General features: G+C 26.6%; 1 protein-coding gene across 1 annotated transcript in view; it reads right to left on the reverse strand.

Annotated features, from left to right (window-relative positions):
- Positions 1-4,387: 4,387 nt before the first annotated feature.
- LOC113548323 overlaps positions 4,388-25,153 on the reverse strand; it is a 43,157-nt gene continuing 22,391 nt past the window's right edge. The window contains exons 2-6 of the mRNA XM_026949141.1: positions 16,241-16,452; positions 14,526-14,661; positions 13,740-13,873; positions 6,355-6,598; positions 4,388-4,998 (exon numbers count right to left, since the gene is read on the reverse strand). Of these exons, the coding sequence (XP_026804942.1) occupies positions 4,898-4,998; positions 6,355-6,598; positions 13,740-13,873; positions 14,526-14,661; positions 16,241-16,452 (827 nt within the window). The 3' untranslated portion in view covers positions 4,388-4,897. The remainder of the gene's footprint in view (positions 4,999-6,354; positions 6,599-13,739; positions 13,874-14,525; positions 14,662-16,240; positions 16,453-25,153) is intronic.

Here is a 25,153-nt window from a genome sequence, read left to right on the forward strand (position 1 = left end):
TGTTTGATTTTGATAAAATTAATATGTTTAATGTTAAAATTTAGAACCATTGCAGTTGTTTTTAAACAATATTAAATAAGGAATAATTCTTTGGTCGCGTGTGACTATTTCGTACAAAATTTAACAAATATAATATTTTATTTTTACTGGTTTGTACAAGTTTTTCCATACTACTCGTTTTTGTCAAAATTCATAAAATTACATTAACATTTTTACATTCAATATTTATTAATCTTTTAGTTTTTATTTTTTTTTTTATCAACTTGTATTTATTATTTAAATCAAGTTTTTAACTGTATTATTTTTTGAGATATATCATTGTGGTAAAACAATTATTATTTATTTAAAAATATACATAAGCCTGGATAAATTATTACAGCAAATTAGGTGATCAATAATACAGGTAACATGATAGAAATACAATCTTGGTAGCATCACACAAAACACATAAGTATTATGAACAATTTTTCAAAGTATGTGGATATAATGGATATACCATACATATATAAATTTATTATATAACATGATGAAGGAAAACAATCTAAACACGGAGAAGCGTTGAATGAAACAATAGTAACTTATTTGTGTGAAAATGATATGAATGAAGGATGTACAATCGTGCTTCCTGAATGATAATTTGTATACGTCTGTGCCACTAACAGAACAACTTTTGTATCAAAACACCCTTTTGGACGGAACTTTAAGAAAAAATTGACGATTTTTACTAAACATAGCTATAGAAAAAAATATTTGAATAAAGTGAATTTTTGATCTTGAAAATAGTTTTTTGTATACTCGTAATAGTCTCTAGGTTAAAATTTTAAAATTACATTCACCTTACTCTTGAAAGGGTGTCACACTGTGATGTATTCGTGTTACAAGTTTACAGCATAGCAAATCGATCAAATATGATAATATTATGATAGCTATGGTGATTTTAAAACCAAAGTTATTTATAATGTATCATTATTCATTATATGTATTATAAAAATTGTATGACTTATCAGAATTTTCTGAGTATAAAATAAATACTACACTTAAAATAATATTATACTTACACATTTTACACTTATTACGCACAATTTTATAACTCAAAAACTGTTTGTTAAAATTTGTATTTATTTACATCAACGTTTTCAAAAAGAAATGATTTGCTTAATAATTTATCAAAAGAAAAATTAAAAAACAATGGTTTTCATTGAAACAAAAATAATAATTGACCATCGGTGGGTACAACATATTCCTAGCCTAGCCTAACTTGGGCTTAAATTATAAAAATGTATATACAGTGAAACTTCCAATTAACAGTCACCGAAGGGACCATAAATAATGACCGCTATTTAGAGGTAGCGTTCCTATAGAGGTGATAATACATGATACAGTAAAACTTCCGTTAACGGTCACCTCTATGTAACAGTTAGGTTTTTTGGTCCCATCAAGTGTTATATCATGTATTGTCACCTCTATAGGACGGCCACCTCTAAATAGCGGTCATTATTTATTGTCCCTTCGGTGACCGTTAATTGGAAGTTTCACTGTATAACACTTGATGAGACCAAAAACCTAACCGTTACATAGAGATGATCGTCCTATAGATGTGACCGTTTTAAAGTAGGTATACTTTAAAATTTCAAAACTTAGATTTTTAAGAAATGAAATCTTAGAGAAAAATAAGGTGGCGGTATGTTTGGTCAATCACTCACAGCAATATTTTTATACCTTTGAACGTGAGACGTGTAGTATAGGTACTCACCGAAATTCACGTACCTAATGCACTTAGTACTTCACGACGAAATGCGTTTGTTGTAGTGTTAGAGATCAAAAAAGGTGTCATCGTTGGACTATACGTTATATTATACCTACTTACTGGTGGTAATGGGTACGTATAAAATATTTCAGTATTATTGTTAGCGATTTAATCATAATAATAATTGAAAAATGGATGATAACGCAGTAACAAATATTTCATTACGTGTCACACAAAGTTTCAAAATATACTCAACAATATACCTTATAATAAAAAACTTAATATCAAGTAGTGTATTGATAAGGTTATGATAGATTTTTTTATAAAAAAAATAATAAATGGTTTCTGTGGGAAACTTTTGCTTATTTTTAAAACCATGATTTTAATGAAACGTTCTTTTATTTTAACTGTGCAACTTTGTTATCATGGTTCTTAGATTTTTTCGTTAACCAAAGGTTATTCATGTATGTTTGACTATAATAAAAAAAAAATTATTTTTAGCTCTCGTGAGGAGCTGAAATAGCTAAAAAAATGATATGTATATTTGTTAGTTTTTCTACAACAATTAGAAAATAATTATAGTTTTCAATCACAATATTTATAAGGAAATATGCATACTTGAGAAAAAATTACTCTATTTTTTAAGTTAATGAACCGTAAATATTTTTTTATCGTATTAGTCGTAATAAACTCCTAATATTTTATTTTGACAATTGTATGATAAGTATAGAATATTTTAAACTTGTGACTTATAACATTATAATATATGTACCATAATATATTGAGATATTAAGCACAGACAAAAAACGTCTCGTTGAGTTTTAAATCGTACGAAATATATTTAATATACAAAATACGATATTGATTGTCAGAATGGTGTTATTCGTGTCGATATTAGGAATCCATGTCACGGAACAACAAAGAAAAAATCTCAATCATCGGAATAGAAAAAAATGATACTCCCTAATTCGATAACAGACGAATCAAAGACGATCGACAATCAGATATATGGCCACGGCACTCTGCTGCACAGTCCAACATTTGTTCGGCTTTTCAGTGTCACTCGACTGTATGGTGATGTATTGATACTGTATTATGATTTATAAAGCGTTACAATGTCTACTTGAAATATGAATTTTTAAATTGTTCGCATACATATACAAATACGTATTATATAATCAAACACTTTTTATAATATCCATATTAAATCAACACGTAAAGATATGAAAACTATATATGCAATGTGTGTATTTACATGTTAAGATATCCAAAGTGTCCATTGTTATACAAAATATGAGTTCATTTTATGAAAACGTATACACTTGATTTTTTTTCTTTAGCCTTTGTAAAGAACTCGATTTCACTAAGTGGCTACATGCTGTATAAGATAGGTATATAAATAAATTGAATATAACGTACAACGTATAATATAGTATTTTATTATTTTCACCGTTGAACGTAATTGGCAGTGTTTAATAGAATATTTCGCAGAAGATTATTTTATCGTTAACCCGGTGGTATTGCAAGTAGTGTTGAACTTTGAGTTTTAGGAAACTATAATTCTGTGGTTATAAACTTTTATAATATGATTTAAAATTGTCTTGTATTTCCTTATAAATTGCTCGGTTAATCTGGGTCACCTTTTATACTATTATATTATTTATTTAATTTTTTATATAACCCCAACACTTACTTTCCAATAGTTTTTCGCTTGCCGCAACTCGTAAAATTTTCTTGAGCTATTAACACTTATATTAAAGTATTTTTGTAGGGTACGAAAATCTATTCATATTATTTAACTAAAATGTACTAAACACGTCCAGGTTTTGTAACATTTGAGTATTTGACACTTATTGAATATTTTATTCAACTTATTGTGCACATTTCTGATGATTTAAATGCATATTATAATTTAATAAAATCCATAACAAGCGCTACTTTAAATTTATTGTTTTTAGTGATTTATATAAAAATACATTGTAAATAAGTACTTCAGAATGATTATGAATTTAATTATTTTTTTATTGCAAATAAATACATAATTTATATTCTATATTTTTTTTTATCACTGTGGTTATATTTTAAGGTAAGTTTTTTCTTAAAATTATAATGTAAAAGTCAAATATTAATCTAATGTGTAAAATTAACTACTTTTTAGGTATTTTAAGTCAAGTTAATTGTTTTACTATGTAGTGTCAGCCGATAAAGAGTCCTTCAGTATGGTGATGACTAAAGTATTTAATAATATTTAAAATAATTATTATATACCTACAAGAAATTAATTGGTCGATGTTCGATATTAATATGGTACATAGAGTGGATTACTATTCTAAGAAATAGTAAAAAAAACATAAATATTTAAACGCTCTTTATTTGTAATGCCACCATTCTACGTGTTTTCTTCAGTCGAGTTTTACAGTTTATGTACATAACTTACACTACTACTCGTTCATACATGATACATAGGTAACATATAACGATATATAATTCAAAATCATTTAAAAACATCAATTTATTGGTTTTTATTTCAGAAAAAAACTTGAATAAAACACAAACATTAAATAATGTATATAACCGTATATATATTATACTGTTACACAATTAAATGGTTTTTTTGGAAAATACAATATCGCGGTTAAATCCTATATTAAATGTATAAATCTTAATATAGTATAATGTTTTTGCAATCGCGTATTATTATGTTTATATCGTATTATTTTTGGTATAAAGAAATGTAATATGTCGTTTTCGTATTTATTTTTATTGCCGATAATGTATGGGGGTGGGTGGTTGAGGGGTAGCGAAAGCTCGCTATCGCTTCAGCGCTTGGCCTTGCTTTAGTTCAATCGCGCTGTGAAAGAGAAGAAAACATTTTATACAAATAATTAATATGCTTTTGATTGGTACGATTGAATAGAATAAAGTCCAATTCACGAGACCATCAAGGCGTCCACTCCGATACAAACATAATAACATCGCAAACGATCAACCGTGTTCATATATATTACAATCATAATATATAAAATCGTTATTCTTGTAAAATACTTATTAAATACGACGACAATGACAACAGAATATATTTTCCGTTATAACATGATGTAATAATAATAATGTCGGGGTGTTTGGCTATTGTGTGTAAGAATCGCAAAGCTATCTTAATAGAGATGGTGCTATTCGATTGACTACATAGGCGACCAATACAAACACACTTCTGGTAGCGAAACGATCAGCTGAACTGGCCTGTGGTCCACCTAAAAACGTTACACAAGGTGTAAGTACACAAAATAAATAAATATATATTTATATAAATCGATATATGGGCGAAAATGTTAATTAAGTTTTTAATATCGTCAATATTATAGATTAGGTTAGGTAGAAATTGATTTATTATATATTTTATTTAATCAATTTTGATATTATTTTGAATTGAATGTATTATAATATGATTGCATATGCCTATAAAACTTAAATAGTTATTAATAAATAAGAAAAAAGAAAACTAAAGGTTTTTGCGTTTGTTGCTATATTGAAGAATGTTTTAAAACCAAAAGTTTGGGATTGTATGAAAGTCATGAGGTAAAAAAATAGTAGGACATTTATTATGCCATGATGCTTAACGAATGGCATCATAGAAGACTGTACCGGAAGAGGAAGTCTGAAAATGGAATAGATGGAAACAATCATGATAAACACGAATAAAAACAGTTAGATAGATTTTAATTAATTAAGAAACAAAATTGAAACTTGGAAAACTAGTGAATCAATAAAGTTATTGAAGACACATAGAACAAATATGAGACATATTATGAAAGTGGTCTACATAATATGTGAAGACCCACAAATGTATGGCAACACTTTTTTGTCAATTCAAACTTTACCGAATCTAAATTCGCCGACAGTCTACTTCACTGACAAATAAACTGGTTTTATATTATTTTTAAAACATTTCTATTCTAATTTCGAACTTTTATCATCGGTTATCTTTCAGATTGTTTAAAAAAAGTATTATTATTGTTATTACAATATTAAAATATGTAAACAAAATGACAATATCCAAAAAAGAAAAAACAATTAAGTACTCATGTTTAAAAATAAATTACACGAAGAAAGTAATAAGGTAAAGTACATTTTAATGAGGTAACTGTTTATTTTGGATCCAATGATTGCATCAAAATTTAGTGAATTTAGATAAAATACAAAATAACAATTTAGTTTATAGTTAGTAATTATTAAAAATTAAAGGCAAATAAAAACCAGAGTCATCTCAAAAAACTCACGAGGACTCATTTTTGGTACCCTTAGTTGACCCAATGGACCATCGATTATGAACCTCAGTCTCATGGTGATTTAATCCAATAAATACATTTTAAAAATGTATTTGTGCATATCGAGTATTGTTTATGCCATGTATTGAAACTTAAGTATTTAATATCATCCAAATACATTGATAATACAATAATAAAAGTAATGTATTATATTAAATAATGATTTAATTTAGTGTAGCGTATGGAATCGATTTAAAAACTGCACTATGATTTTCCCAACCAATACAGCATACTTTATCGTACCTGTAGTCGGGCGGAGGAAGTAGAACGTATACCACTTACCCGATCTCAGCACTGTAGTGGGACTGATCATTTGGGCCAGTCTGGGCGAGTCATCCATCAGCTCAATAACCGAGTACTTTTTGTACAACAGAAATTGATTGGACTCGCAGCGGACCGTCATCCGACCACCCGGAAAGTATGCGGCGTGGGTCGACAGCTCCAACCGTGATCTGCTGGTTTGTAGCCCGTCGTCTTCGGCTGTAACCCAAGCCGTCGTCTTGGCGTATTTCGTCAAATTCGTCACCTGCGATAAAACCACGATTTAAAATGAAATGTTCTATATATTATTATTTTAATTTAATTTTTCTTTATAATATTATCTCTCGTCGACGTTTGTACTACATTTCACCGCCGTTTAAATATCATGATAATGTATTATGTGGTATAATGTTATATTTTAAAAGCAAAAACGTTAAAATTTTCAACCACTCGTTGTCGTTAAAAAAAAGGCGTTAATCGTTTTATGGCTCTTGAGATGAACTTCATAACAAAACAAAAAATGTCTGTGCACTTATATAACAATATTATACAAAGCGTATAATCAAAATCGGCTACCCTATATACAAGCACAAGCACGGAGGGGAAGAGTTAGTACGAGACAACCATAATTCAAACAGAATAAAAACTAACTCAAACGAAATATTTCGAGTAAAGCATAACTTTGGTAGTTTTGGTTTATGAAATTTCAAAAATTATTGCGCATAACGAAAACCAACGCCAATATTGATTAAAACTAACTCGTAGAAAATAAAATAAAAAATTATTTTAAGAGAAGAAAACAAAAATTACGTAGAGGTAAAAGATACGTAGCATGAGCCATGGTATAAATAAATCAGTTTTTATATAGTGATCCGTATTAGGAAATGGTAGTGGTAAAAGTTTAAAAGTTTAAACGTTATTCATAAAATGTGATGACGGTGCAATATTCCGTTATGGAAGTTTCGAATAAAATTTGTTTACAATATTATAATCACGGGGTTTTTCTTGATATGCACATACATTTCTGTAAATCAAATATTTCGATTATATTAAAAAAAAAAATTATTTTTCTAAATTTTCAGCAGAAGAGAGTGAAAATATGAAATCTTGATTATTTGGAACCCATGCGATTAAAATGAGTGATTTAAGTATCTGGACGTGTACATTCGATAAAAATTGATTGTTTTTATATTTTTTATATGCACAAATTCTTCGTATTTTTAAGTCTTTTTTAAGTTTTTTTTAATGATATTCGTTTTTATTATATTATAAGATACAAATAAATAGTGAACATACGATTAATGAATGAAAATGTGAATTAATTTTGTTGATGTGAGTTTCGAGTAACTAACTCAACTTGCTAGCATTAAGATATAAATTTCTTAAATTTGTGTAATGTCTAACCGTTAGATATAAAATCTAAATTATACTTTGATCCTACCTGTTATATTATCATGTGTATAGATTTACTATATCAATGTAGGTAGTCAGCATTTCTACAAACACAAATTAAATAATTTTGTTGGATATCATTAAATGTTGACTGATATTATATTTTTAAATGTATTTTACATTGGTGTTACACGATTCGATACAGCGATCATTTGAGCGTTTTTAACTTTGATATATTTATTGATTTATAACCTTAATATTTGTTTCAAATGATTCTACAAATTAAATTCATCTATACAAAATGTTTGTAATTATTGGTGATAACACAATTTTAAATATTAAGTAATAGTTAATTAAAAAAAATACATTCATTTTATGGAATGATCTTGTGGCAGTGTTAATAAATTCATGACTAACAATAGTTATACTTCAAATTCCTTATCAAATTATTCTTGTACTTAAAGTAGTTTGCTATCATTATTGCAATAGTTGTTAGAATACATAATTAATTATAAAATATGTATTTTATAAATGATAATTTTAATAAATAAAAATTTAAAATATTGTATTACAGGTCTCAAGTTAGGATTGAACAATTTCAAGAAATGACGAGATGTTTAAAAAAATTCACAGTAATCCATAATTATTTGTTAAGCATTATATTTTTAAAGGTTATATTTGAATTGTATATTTCAATACAAATAGATAAAATAAAATACTTACAATAATAAAATATAATTTGATATACATAATAATATACCTAATATAGGTATAACCTTATAAGTGACAACAAAGAAGATAAGTTGTATTTTTTTTTTTAATAGTTTAATTTTTAAATTATTATAAATGTATATGTAGTAGAAATAAAAATAATGGCTAGATCAATAATAAAACAACAACTGTAACCTCTAGTAAGTTAGTTAAGAAAATAAGATAAGATTTATAACGAACAGACGAAAACAAAATATGTATGATAATATATCATACTCATGTAGATACAATAATAATTCATGTTAATAAAATTTTGTTAGAGCTGTTAAAATAACATAAAAATATACAGCCATGCACTTAAATGACGTTACGGAAATAAACAATGGAATATGTATCATGCGTGTAAACTTGTAAATTTAAGATGGTAATATAAAATATTAAGTTTTAAAACAATAAGACGAGAGACGAAACAAACATTTGTTGTTAATTATTGAAAACTGTTAAATTCTAACAGTCTCATGGTGCTTATCTTTACAGCGTTTTTATTAAAGAATAACAGTTACTATGTGGTTACGCATTGATACTTGATAGAGTATTGTAGTTTGTTATAACAAACAAAAACTCAGTTTAACAATAATAGTTAAATTTTATGAGATTTAAAGATTTAGTGATATATTTATTTTGACATTAAAAACGCTTCTCTATTATTAGAATTTGTAATTAGTTAAAATTATAAACTACCAATAGTAAACAAAAATTAAATAAATAGGTACTTATAAAAATATACATAAATTATATTTTCTATTCCGGAAACGATCCTATTTCCTCGGCCCTCCAGGAACTCCGAGAAAATGTCATCCCTTTAACTGTGTGCAATGATATAATGCGATATACGAATTTCTAGGTTTTTTAATTATAAGTCGTATCTAGTAGTATCAATTATATTTATTTCACAAATTGAATTTGTATTCAAACTTGAATTCATTACTACCCACCTACAAGTATTTATAATTATATATTGTTCTACATAATTATTTCAAAACACCTTTTAATATTCATTTTATGAACTCCAACAATTTTAAACGGAATGTTTAAAACAAAACGTTTCGCTAAAATCCACCCTGATAATGCATTTACACTGCGAGCGCCAAAAGCGGATTGAGACAGATGAGTTCTTTTTATAGTGTATAGTGTATGATGAATATCGAGTTCACGATGTTTGTCGTGCGCGCGTGTATAATGTACATCCCACGGTCAGTTTCAGGATAATTATTACTGTAATATGTGTTGTTCGCGCCAGCATTAGAATAACAATTAGTTCGCGGGTCTAAAAAAAAAAAAAAACCCCGACTCGCGTTATACTATAATATACGCGCGTGGTGTACACGATAATAATAATAAAAAAAAAATATGAATGCGTTTTTCGCACAAAAACGTTTCGTATAATATTTAAGCCCCCATTATTATTATATTATTCGAGAATATTTTTTATGATTCACGATAGGAAGAAAAAAAAAACATAAAAATACTATTATTATGTCCCCATAACCGTGGTATACACGCGTATTATGGGTAATTTATTCCGAAATGTTTTACAATGGTTTGTCCGGGTACCCCGAGCGTTACCCGAGCTTTTTCTCTTTTTAGTGTAATGACTTCCTTCAATTGCGACCACCGTGATATTATATATACATTATACATGTACATATAGTTACCTATAATATTATACATACCTATATAATATATTATGTAAACCGTGCAAAGGTCTTGCGGGCAGTTTTAATCAAAAGTCTATGATTTTTTCATAAGAAAAACACTCGTTTATATTAATGAAGTGCGTAATAAAGTCGCGAGGTGTATAAAAGTACGTGTGTTACGACCGGGCGGTCGAATTTCGAGTCTTTTAAACTGTGCTATAATTGTATGTATTAGATACCTACACAGAATCATAATACATTATTATTGCTAATTAAACGGCACGGAAACGAAAATGAGAAACGACAATAAATGATTTTGACGCAGTCTCACACCGTATAATAACAGTATAACATTACAGCGATAATGGTTTACAGATAATCTATTTTCTAGAAGGTTTATGAATAATAAACAAAATGTCTATTGTACATATTGTATATAATAATTATAATACGCGATCCGTTGAACTGGCTACACTGATTTTTTAGTAAAATTTTGAGAAAACATTTTTAGCAAGTTTAAATACACAGTGTCTAGTACGTATTTATGAAAAAAAAAACATCTTAAATTAACTTCCTTTTTTTATCATAGAGATTTTTATCAGTATTTTTTTTCACTACCTTATTTATATTTTTAATATTCTGTCAGAAACAGAAAATTACTTATCTCAAGACTTAAATAGTTTGATGTATGAATTATTATAGCTAGTTATTGAGTAAATAGTGTTTTATTAATAAGCACATCTTAAAGTTTAGATGAGTAGATCCACAACTTTTGCACGGAATCCATTTACAGGGTCTCCATTTTACTACGCTTGTGTAAACTTTGAATCCTCGAATATTAATAAAACACTGTTTACTTGGTATCCTACATGAGGATACATCAACATGCTTCTAGTTATGAAATTAAAAATATTTAACGTGCCTCACTAAATAAAAGTTGAAATTCCCTGACTAGTGACAATTCACTAGGAAAAAAAAAAATACTTTAAAAACAAAAACAAAACTAAAAACACAGACGTTTAAATAAAAAAAACTATACATAGAGCGTAGCCCGTAGAACGGACTATACTATGACGGTGCGTACAATAAAAAAAGAAACAATATAATATAACATTAATAACATTATCACCTATATTATAATAAACCTGTTTTTATCACGTCATAAATAAACATATAATATTTGTAGGCGTGGGTTGATTTCACGTAATAATAATAATAATAATGTGTAGCGGATACGGATGAGTTGCACCGTTGTTCCGGCGACGGATCGGCGTGTTAAATATTTACTCGCAGGAGCCAGTAAAGTGCAACCAAACGAGAAACGATTTATTAAACGCAACGGGACACCGGAAGCGAACGTTGCGCGTGCATTTTCGCGTGTAAAACGTGTTAAACGGCGATGACGTTAAATATTAAGTATCCCCTTCTACCTATATACCGAGATATCGCAGAGTGGAGCTATTTTGACGAAAAAAAACACAACATTTTTGTTAACGTTTTTTTACCCATACACTCACACACTATACGCGACTTGAAAAGGTAGAAATTCGATGAAAACTCATAAATGCAAATGCATTCAAAATACTTGTAATATTTTATCTAAGCGCAACAGATTGATCGATTAAAACCATTTAACGGTGGTTTTTATATTTATATAAATTATTAAAGCAACAACGAAATCGTTTAGATGTTTTTGTTTTTATAATTTAATTATTTTGTGATATTACGATTTAACATTTCTATCATAAACTCTTCTTCCCCCCAAAAAAAAGAAAAATAATAAAATTTAAGTTTTAATTTAAAATTTTTTTATTTTTATTATCATTATTTTTTAAAGAGGTACTTTACAATTTATAGTAAAAGCACCATAATTAAATTTTATTATTTTATGAGAGAAAATGAATAATATTATACATTTAATTATTTAATTTAAACTAAATAAGTTATTAGGGTTTTCCCACACGTACCCCGTCGCTAATAGTTATAGCACCAACTACACTTATATATTGGTGGGTACAAAAATTTAATGTTGACTACATTTTTATTTAACTGCATAGAATATTATCTCGAATTTCAGTTTTATAATATTTTTCAGAGTTGTTTTTTTCACTTTAAACTGCGATTCTTAAAAAATCAATGATAAACAACAGGTTACGAAAAACTTTTTTTTGTGTGACAAAAAGGGTACAGAATTAATACATAATACTAATTATTTACAGTAATCGTTTTGTTTGTGTTATTTTGGGTTCCAAGAAGGGAACCCAAGTTGTAAATTACTTTCTAGACATATATACGTAAATGTAATCGAGTTGTTGCGCTTTCGTTTCAATAAAAAAAAAAAAAAAAATGTTAATACTGTCTATTTATTAAAAACCGACAGGCGTAGGTACTGAGAGTAGTAACGTTGAATTTGATTAATCGTTTTAATGTTTAACCGTCACATTTGACACGGTCGACTATTACTGGGCAACATGCGTATAGACCTTTAAATTAATATAATTATAATTACAATATCATAATTAATATGCCAAGTTTTTTTTTTTTTTTAATAAAGTTACAAAAGTGTTGGACTGGTTAACGGTCATCTCCAAATTAAGACACTTGTGAATTGGTATCATGATATTCTTTTTTGTTTAGTTTAGTCCGTGAATTTATGATAATTCAATTTATTTTGTAGTATAGGATGGTTTAGGGTTATATTCGCATTTAATATAACGTATTTTTATTCAACGAGCATTACAAATAAAAACAATAAACTAATTTAAATTTAAAGCAACAAAAATAAATGTTTAAAAATTGCCTTTATTCAATATTAAAGTGGATATCGACTGCTAAACAAAATGCATCGAGTGGGTCAACTATTAAATGTGTTAAATTTTAACTAAATGATATTATAATATAATATCTATCTTGTATACGAAAACGATTCTGAGCGCAAACTGCTTATCGGCCAATATTACAAATTATATTTTATTATATATGTATCGTAATTTATATTAAAAATTTGTATTACAATAGGTTAATGTAATTGTTGTAGAGAAAATTGCATTTAAAAGTATTATTCGTATTAAATAATTATGATACTTATTATTAAAAATTAAGAATTTTTTCAGATTTTGAAATGATTTTAGATGGATCTCTGGATGCAAATTAATGTATATTTATAAATTTTTGAAAACAATTTTTTCATGCGTACTCTTGTAAAAAAGTATAAATAACAAAAGTTCTTTACCAGGAAATTAAAGCAATTCGAAATTAATATAACACGTGAATTATCCTACAAAAATGTCAGTTAAGACAGTTAATACAAGCTGCTAAAAAAAAAACAAATTATTGATGTAGTTGATAATTCATGTTAATTTAGTCATACTAATTATAAGAGCGCGAACTTGTGTACATTAAAAACCAACCAAATATTATGCTCTAGGTAATTAGTAATTATACTCAAAAATCCAGAAAATGTACACATATTTTTCACGACGAAACTACTTCCAAATGGTTGTAACTTTGACAATTTTTGTTACAATTCGAAAGTATTATTCTTATACAAATAAATTATGCCAATGTATCTTAAATATTTTTTATAATATAATCCTTTTCACTAACTTTTTTGTCGTTTATGAACCACGTGAGATTGGTGGCTGGGAACGCTGAGTAAGAAGTGCAATTTATTTTTACCGGTTCGTCCTTGATGTACTTGAGCTTACCGGCAAACATGAGTGGTGGTGTCTGTGGTTCTTCTGCAAAGAAAATTATGACATTAAATGAAAAATATTTTTAAAATTTTTGAGTTGTCAGCATGGTATAACACGTTTTAATAAAAAAACATCATCCCAATGGTCTATACTCTGTGTATCATGGTTAGTTATTTTTCTGTTTTGGTTCCATAGTTTAGGTAATTAATAATAATAGCAAATAAGCAATGAAAATATTATCGTTAAATATTAATCGTAAAAGTTACTATTTTAATTCGAATTAAAATTTATGAAAATAAAAACATAAAACATTGTTAATTCATACTAATATTTATTTTTAGAATTAAAATATTTATCATTCAAATAAAATATTTATTGTATATACCTATAATAAAAAAATTATATTTCTCTTTTTATCATAATCAATTATTATTAATTACATTACAATGTTTGTGTAATCAACTAGCAAATGTCGGTGAATTATTCAAATAACAAAATAACAATAACTACACAATAAAAAAAAAAAAAAAAAAAAACATATTATAATATATTAACAGTAGTACTGTTAGAATGTTAAATAGCATTGATAGTTAGTTCTGTTCCGAGATTTTTCAAAATTGTACGGTTCTAACATCATTATTTTCACTGTTAAGGCTCCAATCAGACAATGTATTAATGTAATATGAATAGCACTTACCAATTATAGTTATGTATGACTCTTTGATTTGCGTGTGAAAAAGTGGAGCGTCCGTGGAAACTTCGCATTTATAGTGACCTGACATATCTCGGGGCAGGTTAGTCAGTGTGACTGAGTGGTCGTCCGACTCGGATATCTAAATATGTGTGATTGGAAAACAAAATCAAAAAATACGATATATTATTATAATATCTCAACCGCGAAAAAGAATCGGCTTAGAATTCTACGTTCAAACTAATAGGATCAGCTGCAAGAATAGCAAATTGACATTATTGTTATTATTATTGTCTATACAAGATACTTAATATGACAACAGTATAAAATATTACGATGAACGAATTCAAAATAATTTATCAAAACTATTTTATAATTTTTTTAAGGCACCATATTATAAATACACGTTATTACACCATTACTTAAAATGTTTTAATTAACGAATGCGCGTGTGTAATAATTTTTATTGTAGTCGAATTAAAACCATGATTAGTTTTAGTGAATATATATTTTTTTTTTGATTGATTAATTAGTAAATTTTTGCAATTGCTTTCCCTTTTTCCGCATTTTTGTTTTTTAATATTAATTTGAATAAACAATTTTTTGAGCTCATTAGATCGGCATAATGGTGGACCAGAATTTTTAATTTATACCAGAATTTCTAAACTCAGTTTATACCATGTTTGTTCAGTTGTTATAATACGTATTGGTATTATAATAGATCAACAGGTTTCCATACATATATTACAATTTGATTTTGAAAAAAAAAGATTGGATGTCCGGTCGATGCATTTAATTTAAAACGTCACGAGAAACACAAGCCACGACAGGAATTTTGTCAGTCGTGTTGAAAGATCCATAAGAATAATATCATATAATATTATTATCATGCACGGAAAATAAACCGAAACGGCCATAACTGAAGGTTCACGTATAAATATCCTTGGGGGACTGTATATGAGATGGATAAACTTTGCTGTTATTCGTGTCGAGTCAAACATTCATTCTTCCGAGGGACCAAAGTTTCATTCGTTGTATGATAATATATAATTTACGATTATTATAAATAGTTATTGTGTGTACTTAATTTTTTTTTATATATACTCGTACTACACTCGTATAGTTTTACAGTCGTATAAATTTGTGTGGGCATTGTTATGCTGGCTTGTGCTTATTAATTCGGTTTATCATCCGAAATGTGACCAGTGTTTTTAAAAAGTTGAGTTATGGTAAATAAGGTCGTACAGTAAAGTCCAAACACCGAGACTATTGAAATATAGTGAAATAGTGATGTGCACATCAATTAATTAGTCTTAATCTATGATAACATAAAACCGCGTATATCTGAGTTTATCAGGTAATTATCTACATTGGTCTTACTTTTTAATATCTGACTTGAATATAGGTATAATAATTATTTAAATTAGAATATTTTTCGTTTTCTAAAATATTTAAGTGACTTTCAAATAATCCACTCACCGTCCATATAATAATAGTCTTAGTTTTATATGATCAGTAAGATTGATTTATTTGCTCAACATAAATCAAGTGAGAATTAATATTTTACTAAGAATTTTTTCGTGAGTTATCAGAACTTTTTTTTTACATTATTCCTGTATGATATAATATAACAGTTTCTATATATATGTATACGCATTGATAAGGTGCATAAAATACAAATTTTTTTAGATTATAATCTATAATTATAATATTGTACTTACATCAACCGATGTGGTACCAGATAGCGGGAAAACCCTGGTAGGTGGTGACTCTTTTGGTACAAATCTGTAGAATTCTTGATCGCCAAAGTACCATTTTATCGAGTATAGTGGCACACCTTCAAGGTCATAGTCGCAAGAAAGCCGTAACAGCTCACCTGCTCGGATAGCTTCGGGGTTCCAAATTCGGACGCCCTTCAGACCAAATACCGCGTCTGTAAACGAAAAAAAAACAATGATGAAATATTTATTATCAATTTTACTTTATCACCTTATGCCGATTATTTTGTAATAATTTGTATTATGTAATTTAGCTTAGACATTTATCCATTCAATTATTTACTGAATAAATCGACGACAATCGTAATAACATTTATTTTTACGCATCAAGTGTCTGCCGAAATAAGAAAAACTTATTTATAACTGGTTTGTGAAACGTTGGCATTGCTTAATCTTTGGATCTTGTGTATGCTTACTACATATTTATTTTCTTTGAATAATAGTAACTAAATCCACATTTTTCCAAATGTCTTAAATAATTTTTTCGTGTTGGTACTGAGAAACATTTATAATTTGTTTTTTTCTTTTTGTTTGTAAGCTGCAGACTTAATATTCGAAAAAAACATGATAATTCTACTTCAATAACAATAAACAAAATAACATTTATAAATAATTTCTTTAATACTAATTTAATTAAGTGGTAGTGAATATCGCTATAATATGGCCAAGTCAGTTAAAAATTCACTGAATGTATTGATTTAAAAATAACATTTTTGACCAATAAGATCACACAGATTAAATTTATCTATAACAAATAGACTACTAACATAGTTAAGTTTATAATATTATACTAATGCCTAAATAAACTATTGTTATGTATAAGATGAAAAAAACAGGATTTTCTCAAACGTATTAGATAAATAATTATATTCGGGGAAGGCAATTATTTATCTCGAGTGATCGATAAAAAGTATATAAATTTAAAAAAATATTTTTTTTAAAATTCTAATTTAACGAAAATTGCTTACATTTATTTGAAATACGTAATAAATTACTGTATTTTATATGATACACATATTGTGACTGGAATATGTTTCCGAAAAAAAAAAAAAACAAAAGGTCGACAAAACAAATTCGATATAATATATAATATGCAGTCATGACATATATATCATATGCATATAATATATGTGTACGGTTCACAGTATACTTTTGTGTACCATATATATAAATATTGTTATTGTACACATTGTAATATCAAAACTTTGAAATATTAGTCGGTTGTTTATTATTATATCCATTCCGCATGTATATGATGTTATACATACCACGAGTTACTACAATACATCATACGCTTGATGCAACGGTTTAAGTTTAGTGATTATTTTATCACAAAACTTGTCGATAACCTTTTACAACTTACATTTAGAACCTGACTCGTAGTTTAAATATATTGGATTCACGCGCCTCCGGTGCGCTGTAATAGTATATGTACTATGTATATAAGAGTACAGGCGCCTACCTATTCGGATTAAATTATCATGATAATTCGTTTTTTGTTTATGTAATAAATCAAATGTTGTAGACAGTCGTGTTATGTATTCTTCTGACGTAGATATTTTTTAAAATTCTAAACACATTCATGTACACACATTCTTCCCAATATCTATCATAATTATTATAACGTTCTAAATGAATCGTTTTGTTATTCAAAGTAAAATGTGTGTTAAACATAAATAATGTATGTACGTATTAAATGAAATTATGTTTGTAGTATACGATAATTATTTCTGCAGTTGTTTAAAACTAATATATATATATATATATAAATTTTATTACAACAATAGTCCACTAAACTAAAGGTATAGTTATAAGCGGCTCCAAGTTATTTGATTAAAAAAATTTCAAATTTAAGAAAAAAAAATAAATTTTATAAAATATCATCAACGTTACGGATGTGCTAAACATTAATTTATTTTCAATGGAAAAATATTCAATACCTATTATAAATGCGTATTACTCATAACCTATACACATTTAGAAACACAATATTATAAGTAGTTCAAAAATAAATATAAATATCTCCTTCAGTATTTTAGAGTGAATAATTAAAATTTTTATTTGATCTACACTGTCAGTTATTGCCGGACTTAGTAGTATTGCTATTGAAAATTACAAAAAAATTTCATCAAAAAACATTGTTGCTTTTAGTTGATATATGATGCAGATTAATGTGTAATGTGAAAATTTAATTTGGAAACTACTGCATTCTTTATGATATAGGTACTCTGTTTATTAATTAAACTGTTAATAAGTAAAATTGGAAGTTTGACAGTGATTAACATCGGTATAATATTATAATATTATTAACAAGGATTTTATTATCACATTGATATTCTGGCGAACAATAATAATGCACATATGGTGCGATGAATCATTATTTAATGAAGTCAGGGGATGTTGTGTGTCCACAATAGGGTATATTATAAGAGTCCTGGGAGGACGGGTTTTGTTTTATAGGTCCCTTGTACCTATACATATAGCATGATATTATATTTTACAAATTATTTTACTTTATACACACCCATGGTTTATGTGTATAAGCTGATCACTATTGACTGTCACTTCAAATCTCAATGTTATTAAATAAATGTGTAGGCTAAAATATTATATATATATATATATTATGTACTTTTATATATACTATATATACTATTGCGTTGTTCTGATGAGGGTTTTTTTTTTGCTTAGGGAAGATAAGTAAAAAATAAACACTAAAAATGTCAATATAATTCAATAATATTGGAATATATTTTTCTGTTTCAATGTATTATTATTAAATATATATATATAATATACATTTATTTGTATACAAAGTTGAATAATTCATTAACTTCGTATCTCTGTGGGATATTTTTTCACCTACACGCAAATGTACCGAAATTGCCTATACAAAGTGCCGGTCAATGAATATACACAGAATTACGACCACACGTATAATATCCATTTGTATACGGCAAAAAAAAATGTACTTATTTAGCTAGAAAAATATATAGGTATGCTCATTTAAAAGGTATATTATTCTGTTTAAAGGATAACTGTAACCATATATATTAGAACAAATAGGTACAATAAAAATAAAAAGTGAGATTTTACAGATCGGTAAGAAAATTTAAAATTTAATAATTATTACACGAGCAAAGAATATTATGATAATTGTATAGGCCCATAAATTTACTTACGTGGGTTTATCTAGTTAACGTCTACTGCTTTATCTATTTATCAACATCAAACTTATGTATAAATGGGAAGTAGGGTAGTAGGCATGTGGTTTATTGTGGTCAATATTTTAGACGAAGAATGAGGAATTCAGAAATCGCTTTTGTACAAGCTCGATATGGGAAAATTCAACAGCTGTTAAAAAAAAGTTCCATAGGATTAATGTGTATTCTAAAAAAAATTTAACAAAATAACAGTATATGGCCTTAAGTGAGGCAAAGAATTTGAATTCGTTGTAAAAGCATATTGCGTAGCCAACGATTTTAGAGCTCAACAAAAAAACACTTCAATGTGGCAGTGAAAGTTCAAACCGAGACGAAGGTAATACTTTTAATATTAACTAATTCTAAACTTAAGCTTTTCATATATTATGTATTTGATTGAAGGGTGAAGTCTGGTAAAAGATATACAGTAACAGTTTTGTGTATTAAACATAAATCCGATTAAATTGAGCTATGGTACATATGAATTAAATTCGCTTTGTAGAAATATACTTGTACAGTTAGCTATAAAAAAACCATTAAATTATCAGTTAGTATAAATTATTTTTTATAATATACAGACGTTTTTTTCATTGTTATTCGTGCGTATATTTATCTATTTATAACGAATCTGATGTTTTTATACAAATAATAAAGTATTCGATACCAAAATCGGTTTTGTAAATGAAGTCGAAACATTTTACGAAAAAAAGTACAATTTATAAAAATAATAAACAAACAAAACGCACTAATTATTTCTCAATAATAAATTAAATAGATAAATATGAAAAATATTAAAAAGGTAATAATATTTATAATTTGATATGTGTTTGATGTTTTTTTTTTATAATATATAATTTTTAATTTTTTTTTTTTTTTTACAATATAGGTAGAATATGCAATTATGTATATTTTATGATTGTTTTTAATGATTTTAATTTAATTTTTTTTAATGCAATATAGAATATGAAATATGTAATTTTGTAAAAAACAAAAAATGTGTAATTCTATTTAACGAATTCCTCTATATTACGATTTTTTTTTGTTCCCCATGCGACTGTTATAATATAGAAGTTTCACTGTATTATTAAAAATAACGGATCTAATGATACTGCAAATAAAAATTATTTTAAAAAAGGTGGTTAATTATTTACTCCAAACTAACCTCACGTTTCACATTATATTTGAAAACGTGGATGCAGATTTTTAAATTTAAGTTTAACTATACGTGGTTATACGAGTAATCATAATATGGCATCAATTTGTTAGAATTCTTAAAACTGATTTTTGTTTTCCCGATTTGTATGCCTTTAGATACATGAGTAACACGAAATGTGTTGTAATAAATGTGATTTCAGCTAATAATATCTACTAATCGCGTTATAATGAAATAATTTTTATTATAAACGATATTCGACCGATTAATTCTACTCATAGATAGTGTCCATACATTATACAATACAACATAATACTATTGTGTACACCAGGGGCGGCCAAACTTTTTTTGGCCGCTATCTACTAAAAATATACTTCACCTTTGAGGATCGACTTCCATAAAAAAACCTAACCACCATGATTAATTTTCTTGTGCGTAGCCTAAAAATAAATTCTAACACGATTGACTTTGAAATCGTTTGCGATCGACCGTTTGGCCGCCTCTGGTGTACACAATGTATAGTGTAACATGTACAATATACATATTATATTGACTATATCGTAGCAAGCTTAATAAATTCTAGACACAACATTTACATAATATATTATAATATATTTAGCTGGAGATAAACTTTTCGTGAGTCACGTAAATACAAGAAAGACACAATCCCTATAAAAAGTTTGACTACAAGAAATATGATTTTTAGTTTGTGAATATTGAATAGACGCCTGTGTTCTGACCAAACGCTGACAATTCTTCCATGTAAAACTCTACAATATAATAGACGTTAAGTAAGTATAGTATTTTTTTTTTGCATAAATTATAAAAGAAACATTTTCTATTTGGTAACATAATTTTTGAAACTGTGCAATACGTCAGCTCATAGTCAAAAATCCACAATTATTGGTAAATAAAAGTATGAAAATAACTATAAACATAAATTATATTATTTATTTAATAATAAAAAAATCACTTAATGAAAATTATGAAAAATATAATCATACACTTTATAGATATCAATGATATTATGATGAGTTATTAATATATACTATTTAAAGACTGGCCATATTATTATATATTTTTTTAGGACTTTCGCTTATAGACTTTCGCATCATAGACTTTTTCAAGTGTTATTTTTTCTTAGTATTTCAATAAATTTAATTAGGGGTATTAATGTTATTTAATATAAAAGGTATTGTTGAAAATAAAGTATTCGATTTCTAATAAAATTAGAAAGAAATCGGAAACTAATTATGAAAATTGTTATTCATTATTTTAATTATTGTTTTCCATGGATCATCGCCATAAATTGATATATTATGTTAATTAGTAATAAGACAGAACTATAAATACAAATAAATTAAACAACAGAACCATAAAAATAGATAATGTATATAATATATTATATCAATGACTACGTTTGTGGTCTGTGCACGGTGGTATTGATAGAAATCACACACACACACACACACACACACAAAAATACCATAGAACTGAATTTCATCTATCATAGACCAGCATCAAAAGAACCCGACGAAATTTAATATAAATATATATACGCTTAATGTGTATCCAATAAAAAAAATACATAACGCACTGGCAGCAATCTCACATTCAGTGAATTTCGTAAACGATAATTGTGATCTACGTTTGAACACAGAGAAGAGTCAATACAAGATTTATAATTGGGCTCGAACCCGTTTACCATCGTATATAGAAGAACGTCTTCGTTAAAAACAAATATATACAACGACCCTAATAGAAAACTTCCCGGTACACTTAAAAAACTTTAACGACGCGTTTATTGATTTATGAAATTTAATTAAACTTTTAGAAACGCTAATCAAAGAAGTAAATTTATTTGACAAAATCATTTTAAATAATCGAGTTTTATTTCATTACAAATAAATTAATTAAATAAATAATGCAGGTGTGCATGTGTCCCAAATTCAATATTTATTTTGTATAGTTACGCTTTGGAATTGTCAATTATAATTATATAATGTAAATAATATCTTTGGAGAAACGGTCATATCAAAAGTGTGTTCAGGATTAAAATTTGGAACAAGTTTGACTATAAGATTAATTTGCGTATAACATAATACAATTTTTTTATTGGGATTTATATTATATTTTTTTAAATCCTTTGTACTTTTAAATATAGATTGTAGCTAATAATAATGTATACTAATATTAATAACTATTTATAAATTATTGTTAAATATATATTTTGTAAATTGATTTATTGTATTTTTGATTTTGATGAACTCCTCAAAAATATAAAGATATTGCAATATCTTGCAATGACTCCGAGCTTAATTCGCTTTTGATTTAAGCCGATACTAAATTATAAAGACGTGTAGTAGTCATAGATATCGGTAAATATGCCATGATTCTTTCTATAGTCCAAAAACTTTTTTCTGTCAATATCTTAAATATCGAACTTACTGGTATAACCATATCGCGTTCAATAATCAGTTTAATATCATCAAATAAATATCCTATATCGAATATTTCTTTGTAAAAATCTATAATATATTTATGTCCGCTCTACATATTTTTTGATAATTAACTTAACTCACCACTTTATTAGAAAAATATTCATCATCATTGTAATAATACGTATACGTATTATAATAAAACAAAATAATCACTTAAAGCATTATTTGATGATAGACCAAAGACTTATGTTGTAGTTGAAATACTAGAACAATTATTTTGTTAGAATCACAACATTGACTATATACTTTTGTTTATATTTAACTATTTAAATATTTTTATTTAATTTTAAAATCGATAGAAGTACTTACATAATATTCTAATAATATAATATATAGATAATATATAGGACCGGTTTTAATTTTTATTGTTTTTCATATACCTAATGGGGTTTTTGACTATTCACGGATGCATATTTTTCCTAGAATCACAGAGGGTCGCTGATTAATTGTATGTTCCTCAGTTTTATTTATAGATAATTTTTGTTCACGGTGCAAAATAATATGAATTGTACTCATTACGCACGGGCACGGCCATACGGATACCTATGCATTGTGCCGCTATATTCACATTTAAAATTCAGTGTTCGGCGTGTTTAATGCAAAATATATTGGCAAGTGGGTACGCCTGTGAAGTACATTAAGTGTCGAGTGGGTAACTATTATGGGTGTGTGAAATTTGAATTAAACGATATAATATTATTGTATACGAAAAGTGGAGACGGTCTGTTTGCAACCTACATCACTAAGTATATTTCATTATTTTTTTTTTTTTTATACAACTATTAAAGTAATTTATTTTAAGTCACTTTTAATATCAGGTACAGTAGAATAATGTCATTTTTTCCGAAAATTTTACATTTATTTTATTTTATTACTAGTAGTTAATAATTATAATAATATTATACAAAATGTATATTATATTATATCAACTTATAATTCGAGATTTAATATTATATTTTGTAAATACCGTAAAACGATAAAAAAAAAAAAAGGTTCATAGTATAAATATAATGTAAGTAGCATGTATTTGTATGTTCACAGCATTTTTTGGCACAGAGGTTTTTCAGTTTAATTGGAAATGTACCACTCAAAACCATTTTTTTCCGTGTAACTCAAAATCATAGTGATTTTAAAATGTCATTCTCACATACCCAAATTTAAACTTTAAATGTATATCGAAATAATCATCTTTATCTATATATTTTATAGATTTTATGGTTTTACTATGAAATACTTTCGTTGAATCTTTTATTAATTTTTTAAAACGTAAATGAAAAACAATTTTTTTTTTTATAAATTTCTAACAACAAAAATAGTTTGCAATTTTAAGCAATTTTGCTGAGTTTAAGTTCTAACTTAAAATATATAAAAAAAAATAATTGTTTCTAAGTTTTTTATTATTTTATTTTTATATTTATACAAATATAGAAATAACTTATGTAGGATATTGTATTATATTTTTAAGAATTTTGATCAAGTGATTTTTTATTATGAACATCTATAAAAAAAAAACTAAAACAAATTGAAAAAATCATATGAGTCAAACAATTTTTTTAATTACGCCAGGATAATATGAACATTTTATCAAAACTGAAAGTATCTCTATTTGTTTGTTTTTAAATACCATTATAAAAAAAATAATTTGGGAATAATTGGTTATTATCTGTTTTTATATTCATTTTAAAAATATTGTGACTAACTACTCGTATACATTTCGATATTTTTTAATTGGAAAACGGATTAATTATTGGGAACCTTATATTAAATTTTCAAGCATATTTACCAGTTCATACATTTTCATCGAAATGTATAAAAAAAAAAAATAATTTTCTATAGATAGCTTAAAATAAATCAAAACATTTTTAAAATTATACCATAATATAATAGAAAATGATCACCTATACAAATACTTGGTGAAAGTTTTATGTCTGTAGTTTTTTTTGTTTTTGAATTACAATAAAATAAAGAAATAAATTTAGTCAAAAACTGGCTTAGCATA

Source organism: Rhopalosiphum maidis, chromosome 4, assembly GCF_003676215.2.
Source record: "Rhopalosiphum maidis isolate BTI-1 chromosome 4, ASM367621v3, whole genome shotgun sequence".
Lineage (NCBI taxonomy): Eukaryota > Metazoa > Arthropoda > Insecta > Hemiptera > Aphididae > Rhopalosiphum > Rhopalosiphum maidis.